Source organism: Panulirus ornatus, chromosome 17, assembly GCF_036320965.1.
Source record: "Panulirus ornatus isolate Po-2019 chromosome 17, ASM3632096v1, whole genome shotgun sequence".
Classification (NCBI taxonomy): Eukaryota; Metazoa; Arthropoda; class Malacostraca; order Decapoda; family Palinuridae; genus Panulirus; species Panulirus ornatus.
The window spans coordinates 26,530,802-26,543,061 of record NC_092240.1 but is presented as its reverse complement, the minus strand read 5'-3'; the positions used below and the strand labels follow the sequence as shown (position 1 = coordinate 26,543,061).

At 41.0% G+C, this 12,260-nt stretch overlaps 1 protein-coding gene across 2 annotated transcripts in view; it reads right to left on the bottom strand.

Annotated features, from left to right (window-relative positions):
• The window catches only part of LOC139754655 (uncharacterized), a 160,834-nt gene that overhangs the window by 130,733 nt on the left and 17,841 nt on the right, over positions 1-12,260 (bottom strand). Inside the window, exon 3 of one of the 2 annotated variants that reach the window (XM_071672186.1) lies at positions 1,685-1,762. The exons of the other annotated variant lie outside the window; for it this stretch is intronic. Coding sequence (XP_071528287.1) covers positions 1,685-1,762 — 78 coding nt within the window. The remainder of the gene's footprint in view (positions 1-1,684; positions 1,763-12,260) is intronic. 2 annotated transcript variants of the gene reach the window in all.

The following is a 12,260-nucleotide window of genomic DNA, read 5'->3' as shown; positions in this document are numbered from 1 at the left end:
GAAGATATTCCCTCAAAGGCTCAGTCTTCTGTTCTTAATACTACCTCACTATTGTGGGAAATGGCAAATAGTATGGAAAAAATTAATATCATCACTGTAAATGATGAAATATATAGGCTAAAGGACTGATCCCTGGGAAACTCTAATGTTAAGTAACAGGTGATCCAAGTAATGATTCACCATTCATTGCAACTCTGTGCCTCCTATAATGTTAAAAGGATTCTATCAAGCTTCTTATGCAACCAGTAATCCCCAAGGCCCAGCCTTTATGCATCAGTTCAACATGGGGGACTTTGTCGAATGCTTTTTGGAAGTCCAGAAATATATAATCTATTGCTTTTGTCCTGCCGTGAGTACTGATTAGCTCATGATGAAATTTGTGGCATGGTGTGTGCCTTCTAAAACCATACTGTGTAGTTTTGTTCTAACTAGGCTTTGCTTTTATCTGATAATCGACTTCAGAAGTTTTCATATGTAACTGATGTGAGGTGAATAGGATGGTAATTGCCAGGCATTTCACGTCTTCCCTTTTTGAATATAGGAGTGACGTTACCACTTTCCAGTCCTGCGGAATTATTCCATCCTGGGGAGAATTAATGAAAATATAGTTCGGCATTTTCATGTTTGACATTTTTGAATAAAGGATAAAGTCAATCAAACCCTGGACTTTATTATAAGACCTCAACTTGTCAGAGTTAGTACTTCTCTAACAGTGTCGCTCCTTGCTAGTGTGAAAACAAAAACAAAAAAATTTCAGGATTGTTACTATGCTTTTAACATCCACAATAGGTTCCTCATCTTCGTTTACTAAAGTTACCATATATGTTTTTTATTATTTATATATCTACAAAATCTTTTAGGATCTATGTCACCATCTGGTGCAGTACACGCTTCAGTTTCTCTCTTTGCTTGCTTGATAAGTCTTTTCACGTCTCGCCTAACTGTTTTATTGCTTTGCAATATATGGGTCATTATCTGACTTCTTAAAGCTTGTAGAGTTTATCATTGCACTGTATAGCTCGTGCAATATCTAAGGAGTACCATTCAGACCTGCTGTTAGTTTTATTGTTTCTTTCGTGCATGGGAATGAATGTTTTGGTGCATAAACTGATGCTTAAAACTGGCCCATAATTCTTCTGGGTATGGACCAAAAAGGGTGAGACTCTTTCAAAATCAGGGGTAATAATACTGATCTTAGGGGTCTCGGTTTTGATTTTTACATCGAAGCTAAACGTGTCATGGTCACAAGTGCCTAGATGCTCACCAAATATATTAGCATTCCTTGTCAGCTCTATGGCGGTTCACTATCGAAAATTGTCTCAGACAAAGCTGATAAGTCTAGCAGATTCACCTTCTGCAACTGAGATAGTTTGCCTGTTGATTTCTGGGAGATTGAAATCCTCAGAATGACCCTTTCTTTATCCTCTATTGTTCATTGTAAATTCTGGCACATGACAGTGTCACTAACTGCTGGCTGACTAACTAGGGCATCTGTATACACAAAGTTTGTGTAAAGCTTGGAAAATTCTTTGTTAATAAGAACATGTCATTTGCAGTAAGTACTATTGCTGCCTGCTTCTGTGACAAGCATGTTACAGCCCGTCCATGGTCATGGCTGACCATGGCTAACTCAGGCCTCCTACGCCACCCAGTTTTGGTAATAAACATGATTTGCGAATCATACCTTGTTGGACCATAACTGGTACCGGCCCCTTGAGTAGCCTCCTCTCGAAGTCGCCAAGCGGCTCCTCCATTTGGCATTCTGCGGGTCAGGAAGGGGTTATAACATTCTGCAGGTCAGGAAAGGGTTATAAGATTCTAGAGATGGGAAGGGATTTATAACATTCTGCAGGTCAGGAAGGGGTTATAACATTCTGCAGGTCAGGAAGGGGTTACAACATTCTGCAGTTCAGGAGGGGGTTACAACATTCTGCAGTTCAGGAAGGGGTTATAACATTCTGCAGTTCAGGAAGGGGCTATAACATTCTTCAGGTCAGGAAGGGTTTATAACTTTCTGTGGTTCAGGAAGGAGTTACAACATTCTGCGGTTCAGGAAAGGGTTATAACATGCTGCAGGTCAGGAAGGGATTATAACATTTCAACCTGAGGAATGCTATTGTAATACAAGAGAACTGTAGACAGCAAGCCATATTGAAACTAAAGTAGAACAAAGGTATCCTAGTTTCTTCGTTTGTATATTTAGATTTCAATTTTCCTTTTCATCATAAGAAAATTGACCATAAGTAAAATGGCTTGTGAAATTTTCAGCTGTCAGATTTCCAAAGAAACTATTTCTGTATGGGTCTGGGACAATCACAATATATACCCTTGCATATTAGTAGCTGCCTACTCTTCCATCCAACATCCCCCTACACCTGGGCATGAGAAGAAAAATCATGAGACGCTAGTTTTTGGGAGCAGTTGAGTGAGTGTGTTAGCAATTTTGATGCACGAGGCCGGGTTATAGTGATGGGTGATTTGAATGCAAAGGTAAGTAATGTGGCAGTTGAGGGACTAATTGGTGTACATGGGGTGTCCAATGCTGTAAATGGAAATGGTGAAGAGCTTGTAGATTTGTGTGCTGAAAAAGCACTGGTGATTGGGAAAACTTGGTTCAAAAAGAGAGATATACATAAGTATATGTATGTAAGTAGGAGAGATGGCCAGAGAGCGTTATTGGATTATGTGTTAATTGATACATGTGTGGAAGAGAGACTTTTAAATGTTAATGTGCTGAGAGGTGCAACTGGAGGGATGTCTGATCATTATCTTGTGGAGGCTAAGATGAAGATTTGTAGAGGTTTTCAGAAAAGAAGAGAGACTGTTGGGGTGAAGAGAGTGATGAGAGTAAGTGAACCTGGGAAGAAGACTTGTGTGAGGAAGTACCAGGAGAGACTCAGTGCAAAATGGAAAAACGTGAGAGAAAAGGACATAAGGGGAGTGGGGGGAGGAATGGGATGTATTAAGGGAAGCAGTGATGTTTGTGGCATTAGAAGCGAGGGAGGTGGGCAGATTAGAAAAGGTAATGAGTGGTGGGAGGAAGAAGTAAGATTATTAGTGAAAGAGAAGGGAGGGGCATTTGGACGATTTTTGCTGGGAAATAGTCCAAATAACTGGGAGATGTATCAAATAAGGAGGCAGGAGGTCAAGAGAAAGGTGCAAGAGGTGAAAAAGAGGGCAAATGAGAGTTGAGGTGAGAGTATCATTAAATTTTAGGTACGATAAAAAGAGGTTTTGGAAGGAGGAAAATAAAGTGCGTAAGACAAGAGAACAAATGGGAACATCGATGAAGGGGGCTAATGAGGAGGTAATAACAATTAGTGGTGATGTACGAAGGAGATGAAGTGCGTATGTTGAAGGTTTGTTGACTGTGTTAGATGATAGAGTAGCAGATATAGGGTGTTTTGGTTGAGGTGGTGTGCAAAATAAGGTGGGTCAGGGAGAATGATTTGGTAAACAGAGAAGAGGTAGTAAAAGCTTTGCGGAAGATGAAAACTGGCAAGGATGGTATCGCAGTGGAATTTACTAAAAAGGGGTGACTGTGTTGTTGACTAGTTGGTGAGGATATTCAATGTATGTATGGCTCATGGTGAAATGCCTGAGGACTGGCAAAATGCATGCATAGTGCCATTGTACAAAGGCAAGGGGGATAAAGGTAAGTGTTCAAATTACAGAGGTATATGTTTGTTGAGTATTCCTGGGAAATTATATGCGAGGGTATTCATTGAGAGGGTGAAGGCATATACGGAACATCAGATTGGGGAAGAGTAGTGTGGTTTCAGAAGTGGTAGAGGATGTGCGGATCAGGTGTTTGCTTTGAAGAATGTATGTGAGAAATACTTAGAAAAACAAATGGATTTGCATGTAGCATTTATGGATCTTGAGAAGGCATATGATAGAATTAATAGAGATGCTCTGTGGAAGGTATTAAAAGTATATGGTGTGGGGGACACGTTCCTAAAGGGGTTGAAAAGTTTTTATCGAGGATGTAAGGCATGTGTAGGTAAAGGAATAGAGGAAAATGATTGGTCCTCATTGAATGTCGATTTGCGGCAGGGGTGTGTGACGTCTCCATGGTTGTTTAATTTGTTTCTGGATGGGGTTGTTAGGGAAGTGAATGCTAGAGTTTTGGAGAGAGGGGCAAGTATGCAGTCTGTTGTGGATGAGAGGGCTTAAGAAGTGAGTCAGTTGCTGTTGACTGATGATAAAGTGCTGCTGGCTGATTCGGGTGAGAAACTGCAAAAGCTAGTGACTGAGTTTGGGAAAGTGTGTGACAGGAAGAAAGCTGACAGTAAATCTGAATAAGAGCAAGATTATTAGGTACAAGAGGGTTGAGGGACAAGTCAATTTGGAGGTAAGTTTGAATGGAAAAAAACTGGAGGAAGTGAAGTGTTTTAGATATCTAGGCGAGGATTTGGCAGCAGATGGTAATATGGAAGCAGAAGTGATTCAAAGGGTGGGGGAGCGGGCGAAAGTTCTGGGAGAGTTTAAAAATGTGTGGAAGGCGAGAACATTATCTTGGAAAGCAAAAATGGTTTTCTCGCCTTTATCTTGGAAAGCAAAAATGGTTATGTTTGAAGGAATAGTGGCTCCAACAATTTTATATGGTTGCGAGCCGTGGTCTATAAGAGGGTGGATGTATTGGAAATGAGATGTTTCAGGACAATATGTGGTGTGAGGAGGTTTGATCGAGTAAGTAATGAATGGGTAAGAGAGATGTGTGGTAATAAAAAGAGTGTGGATGAGAGAGCAGAAGAGGGTGTATTGAAATGGTTTGGTCACATAAAGACAATGAGTGAGGAAAGATTGACAAAGAGGATACATGTTTCAGAGGTGGACGGAATGAGGAGAAGTGGGAGACCCAATTGGAGGTGGAATGATGGAGTGAAAAAGATTTTGAGTGATCGGGTCCTGAACATGAAAGAGGGCGAAAGGCGTGCAAGGAATAGAGTGAATTTGAACGATGTGGTTTACCGGGGTCGACGTGCTGTCAATGGGTTGAACCAGGGCATGTGAAGCGTCTGGGGTAAACCATGGAAAGTTTTGTGGGGTCTGTAATGTGAGCACTCACTTTTATCCCCTTTGCCTTTGTACAATGGCACTATGCAAGCATTCTGCCAATTCTCGGGCACCTCACCATGAGTCATACATACATTAGATAACTTCACCAACCAGTCAACAATAAAGTTGGTAAATTCCACTGCAATACCATCCAAACCTGCTGCCTTGCCGGCTTTCATCTTCTGCAAAGCTTTTACTACCTCTTCTCTGTTTACCAAATCATTCTCCCTAACCCTCTCACTTTGCACATCACCTCAACCAAAACACCCTATATCTGCCACTCTATCATCAAACACATTCAACAAACCTTCAAAATACTCACTCCATCTCCTCACATCACCACTACTTGTTATCACCTCCCCATTAGCCCCCTTCACTGATGTTCCCATTTGCTCCTTTGTCTTACGCACTTTATTTACCTCCTTCTAAAACATCTTTTTATTCTCCCTAAAATTTAATGATACTCTCTCACCCCAACTCTCATTTGCCCTTTTTTTCACCTCTTGCACCTTTCTCTTGACCTCCTGCCTCTTTTTCTTTTATACATCTCCCACTCATTTGCATAATTTCCCCGCAAAAATCGTCCAAATGCCTCTCTCTTCTCTTTCACTAATAATCTTACTTCTTCATCCCACCACTCACTACCCTTTCTAATCTCCCCACCTCCCACACTTCTCATGCCACAGCAAGCCATCACTGCTTCCCTAAATACATCTCATTCCTCCCCCTCTCCCCTTACGTCCTTTGTTCTCACCTTTTTCCATTCTGTACTCAGCCTCTCCTGGTACTTCCTCACACAAGTCTCCTTCCCAAGCTCACTTACTCTCATTACTCTCTTCACCCCAACAGTCTCTCTTCTTTTCTGAAAACCTCTACATATCTTCACCTTCGTCTCCACAAGATAATGATCAGACATCCTTCCAGTTGCACCCCTCAGCACATTAACATCCAAAAGTCTCTCTTTCACGCGCCTATCAATTAACACGTAATCCAATAACGCTCTCTAGCCATCTCTCCTACTTACATATATGTATACTTATGTATATCTCTCTTTTTAAACCAGGTATTCCCAATCACCAATCCTTTTCCAGCACATAAATCTACAAGCTCTTCACCATTTCCATTTGCAACACTGAACACCCCATGTACACCAATTATTCCCTCAACTGCCACATTACTCACCTTTGCATTCAAATCCCCCATCACTATAACACGGTCTAGTGCATCAAAACTACTAACACACTCACACAGCTGCTCCCAAAACACTTGCCTCTCCTGATCTTTCTTCTCATGCCAAGGTGCATTATGCACCAATAATCACCCATCTCTCTCCATCAACTTTCAGTTTACCCATATCAGTCTAGAGTTTACTTTCTTACACTCTGTCACATACTCCCACCATTCCTGTTTCAGGTGTAGTGCTACTCCTTCCCTTGCTTTTGTCCTCTCACCAACCCCGACTTTACTTCCAAAACATTCCCAAACCACTCTTCCCCTTTACTTGAGCTTTGTTTCACTCAGAGCCGAAGGATCCAGGTTCCTTTCCTCAAACATACTACCTATCTCTCCTATTTTCTCATCTTGGTTACATCCACACACATTTAGACACCCCAATCTGAGCCATCGAGGTGGATGAGCACTCCCCACGTGACCCCTTCTTCTGTTTCCCCTTGTAGAAACTTAAAATACAAGAAGTGGAGGGTTTCTAGCCACCCACTCCTGTCCCCTTTAGTCTCCTTCTATGACACGTGAGGAATGCATGAGAAGTATTCTTTCTCCTCTTTCCCGAGGTAATATATATATATATATATATATATATATATATATATATATATATATATATATATATATATATATATATATATGTATATATATATATATATATATATATATATATATATATATATATATATATATATATATATATATATATATATATAAGGGACAGGGGAGAAAGAATTCTTCCCACATATTCCCTGCGTGTTGTACAAGGCGACTATAAGGGGAGGGAGTGGGGAGCTGCAAATCCTCGTTTTATTTTTTTTTTCTCCAAAAGGAGGAACAGAGAAGGGGCCAGGTGAGAATATTCCCTCAAAGGCCCAGTCCTCTATTCTTAACACTACCTCGCAAACACGGGAAATGGCGAATAGTTTGAAAGGAAGAAAAAAAGATACATATATATATATATATATATATATATATATATATATATATATATATATATATATATATATATATATATATATATATATGTATATATATATATATATATATATATATATATATATATATATATATATATATATATATATATTTTGCTTTGTCGCTGTCTCCCGCGTTTGCGAGGTAGCGCAAGGAAACAGACGAAAGAAATGGCCCAACCCACCCCCATACACATGTATATACACACACGTCCACACACACAAATATACATACCTATATATCTCAATGTACACATATATATACACACACAGACACATGCATATATACCCATGCACACAATTCACACTGTCTGCCTTTATTCATTCCCATCGCCACCTCGCCACACATGGAATACCATCCCCCTCCCCCCTCATGTGTGCGGGGTAGCGCTAGGAAAAGACAACAAAGGCCCCATTCGTTCACACTCAGTCTCTAGCTGTCATGCAATAATGCCCGAAACCACAGCTCCCTTTCCACATCCAGGCCCCACACAGCTTTCCATGGTTTACCCCAGACGCTACACATGCCCTGATTAAATCCACTGACAGCACGTCAACCCCGGTATACCACATCGATCCAATTCACTCTATTCCTTGCCCGCCTTTCACCCTCCTGCATGTTCAGGCCCCGATCACTCAAAATCTTTTTCACTCCATCTTTCCACCTCCAATTTAGTCTCCCACTTCTCCTCGTTCCCTCCACCTCCGACACATATATCTTCTTGGTCAATCTTTCCTCACTCATTCTCTCCATGTGCCCAAACCATTTCAAAACACCCTCTTCTGCTCTCTCAACCACGCTCTTTTTATTTCTACACATCTCTCTAACCCTTACATTACTTACTCGATCAAACCACCTCACACCACACATTGTCCTCAAACATCTCATTTCCAGTACATCCACCCTCTTGCACACAACTCTATCCATAGCCCACGCCTCGCAACATACAACATTGTTGGAACCACTATTCCTTCAAAAATACCCATTTTTGCTTTCCGAGATAATGTTCTCGACTTCCAGACATTCTTCAAGGCTCCCAGGATTTTCGCCCCCTCCCCCACCCTATGATTCACTTCCGCTTCCATATATATTTATATATATATATATATATATATATATATATATATATATATATATCCTTGTATTTTAACTTTCTAAAATGGGAAACAGAAGGAGTCACGCGGGGAGTGCTCATCCTCCTCGAAGGCTCAGATTGGGGTGTCTAAACGTGTGTGGATGTAACCAAGATGAGAAAAAAGAGAGGTAGTATGTTTGAGGAAAGGATCCTGGATGTTTTGGCTCTGAGTGAAACGAAGCTCAAGGGTAAAGGGGAAGAGTGGTTTGGGAATGTCTTGGGAGTAAAGTCAGGGGTTAGTGAGAGGACAAGAGCAAGGGAAGGAGTAGCAGTACTCCTGAAACAGGAGTTGTGGGAGTATGTGATAGAATGTAAGAAAGTAAATTCTAGATTAATATGGGTAAAACTGTAAGTTGGTGGAGAGATGTGTGATTATTGGTGCATATGCACCTGGGCATGAGAAGAAAGATCATGAGAGGCAAGTGTTTTGGGAGCAGCTGAATGAGTGTGTTAGTGGTTTAGATGCACAAGAATGGGATATAGTGATGGGTGATTTGAATGCAAAGGTGAGTAATGTGGCAGTTGAGGGAATAATTGGTATACATGGGGTGTTCAGTGTTGTAAATGGAAATGGTGAAGAGCTTGTAGATTTATGTACTGAAAAAGGACTGATGATTGGGAATACCTGGTTTAAAACGCGAGATATACATAAGTATACGTATGTAAGTAGGAGAGATGGCTAGAGAGCGTTATTGGATTACGTGTTAATTGACAAGCGCGCGAAAGAGAGACTTTTGGATGTTAATGTGCTGAGAGGTGCAACTGGAGGGATATCTGATCATTATCTTGTGGAGGCGAAGGTGAAGATTTGTAGGGGTTTTCAGAAAAGAAGAGAGAATGTTGGGGTGAAGAGGGTGGTGAGAGTAAGTGAGCTTGTGTGATGAAGTACCAGGAGAGACTGAGTACAGAATGGAAAAAGGTGAGAACAAAGGAGGTAAGGGGAGTGGGGGAGGAATGGGATGTATTTAGGGTAGCAGTGATGGCTTGCGCAAAAGATGCTTGTGGCATGAGAAGCGTGGGAGGTGGGTTGATTAGAAAGGGTAGTGAGTGGTGGGATGAAGAAGTAAGATTATTAGTGAAAGAGAAGAGAGAGGCATTTGGACGATTTTTGCAGGGAAAAAATGCAAATGAGTGGGAGATGTATAAAAGATAGAGGCAGAGGTCAAGAGAAAGGTGCAAGAGGTGAAAAAGAGGGCAAATGAGAGTTGGGGTGAGAGAGTATCATTAAATTTTAGGGAGAATAAAAAGATGTTTTGGAAGGAGGTAAATAAAGTGCATAAGACAAGGGAGCAAATGGGAACTAAAGTGAAGGGGGCAAATGGGGAGGTGATAACAAGTAGTGGTGATGTGAGAAGGAGATGGAGAGAGTATTTTGAAGGTTTGTTGAATGTGTTTGATGATAGAGTGGCAGATATAGGGTGTTTTGGTCGAGGTGGTGTGCAAAGTGAGAGGGTAGGGAAAATGATTTGGTGAACAGAGAAGAGGTAGTAAAAGCTTTGAGGAAGATGAAAGCCGGCAAGGCAGCAGGTTTGGATGGTGTTGCAGTGGAATTTATTAAAAAAGGGGGTGACTGTATTGTTGACTGGTTGGTAAGGTTATTTAATGTATGTATGATTCATGGTGAGGTGCCTGAGGATTTGCGGAATGCTTGCATAGTGCCATTGTACAAAGGCAAAGGGGATAAGAGTGAGTGCTCAAATTACAGAGGTATAAGTTTGTTGAGTATTCCTGGTAAATTATATGGGAGGGTATTGATTGAGAGGGTGAAGGCATGTACAGAGCATTAGATTGGGGAAGAGCAGTGTGGTTTCAGAAGTGGTAGAGGATGTGTGGATCAGGTGTTTGCTTTGAAGAATGTATGTGAGAAATACTTAGAAAAGCAAATGGATTTGTATGTAGCATTTATGGATCTGGAGAAGGCATATGATAGAGTTGATAGAGATGCTCTGTGGAAGGTACTAAGAATATATGGTGTGGAAGGCAAGTTGTTAGAAGCAGTGAAAAGTTTTTATCGAGGATGTAAGGCAAGTGTACGTGTAGGAAGAGAGGAAAGTGATTGTTTCTCAGTGAATGTAGGCAGGGGTGTGTGATGTCTCCATGGTTGTTTAATTTATTTATGGATGGGGTTGTTAGGGAGGTGAATGCAAGAGTTTTGGAAAGAGGGGCAAGTATGCAGTCTGTTGTGGATGAGAGAGCTTGGGAAGTGAGTCAGTTGTTGTTCGCTGATGATACAGCGCTGGTGGCTGATTCATGTGAGAAACTGCAGAAGCTGGTGACTGAGTTTGGTAAAGAGTGTGAAAGAAGAAAGTTAAGAGTAAATGTGAATAAGAGCAAGGTTATTAGGTACAGTAGGGTTGAGGGTCAAGTCAATTGGGAGGTAAGTTTGAATGGAGAAAAACTAGAGGAAGTAAAGTGTTTTAGATATCTGGGAGTGGATCTGGCAGCAGATGGAACCATGGAAGCGGAAGTGAATCATAGGGTGGGGGAGGGGGCGAAAATTCTGGGAGCCTTGAAGAATGTGTGGAAGTCGAGAACATTATCTCGGAAAGCAAAAATGGGTATGTTTGAAGGAATAGTGGTTCCAACAATGTTGTATGGTTGCGAGTCGTCGGCTATGGATAGAGTTGTGCGCAGGAGGATGGATGTGCTGGAAATGAGATGTTTGAGGACAATGTGTGGTGTGAGGTGGTTTGATCGAGTAAGTAACGTAAGGGTAAGAGAGATGTGTGGAAATAAAAAGAGCGTGGTTGAGAGAGCAGAAGAGGGTGTTTTGAAATGGTTTGGGCACATGGAGAGAATGAGTGAGGAAAGATTGACCAAGAGAATATATGTGTCGGAGGTGGAGGGAACGAGGAGAAGAGGGAGACCAAATTGGAGGTGGAAAGATGGAGTGAAAAAGATTTTGTGTGATCGGGGCCTGAACATGCAGGAGGGTGAAAGGAGGGCAAGGAATAGAGTGAATTGGAGCGATGTGGTATACCGGGGTTGACGTGCTGTCAGTGGATTGATTCAAGGCATGTGAAGCGTCTGGGGTAAACCATGGAAAGCTGTGTAGGTATGTATATTTGCGTGTGTGGACGTATGTATATACATGTGTATGGGGGTGGGTTGGGCCATTTCTTTCATCTCTTTCCTTGCGCTACCTCGCAAACGCGGGAGACAGCGACAAAGTATAAAAAAAAATATATATATATATATATATATATATATATATATATATATATATATATATATATATATATATAGGGGAGAAAGAATACTTCCCACGTATTCCCTGCGTGTCGTAGAAGGCGACTAAAAGGGAAGGGAGCGGGGGGCTGGAAATCCTCCCCTCTCGTTTTTTTTTTTTTTTTTCTTTCTTTTTTTTTTTTCAAAAGAGGGAACAGAGAAGAGGGCCAGGTGAGGATATTCCCTCAAAGGCCCAGTCCTCTGTTCTTAACGCTACCTCGCTATCGCGGGAAATGGCGAATAGTTGAAAAAAAAAAAAAGAAAAAAAATATATATATATATATATATATATATATATATATATATATATATATATATATATATATATATATATATATATATATATATATATATATTATCCCTGGGGATAGGGGAGAAAGAATACTTCCCACGTATTCCCTGCGTGTCGTAGAAGGCGACTAAAGGGGGAGGGAGCAGGTGGCTGGAAATCCTCCCCTCTCTTTTTTTTTTTTTTAATTTTCCAAAAGAAGGAACAGAGAAGGGGTCCAGGTGAGGATTTTCCCTCTAAGGCCCAGTCCTCTGTTCTTAACGCTACCTCGCAAACGCGGGAAATGGCGAATCGTATGAAAAAAAACAATATATATATATATATATATATATATATATATATATA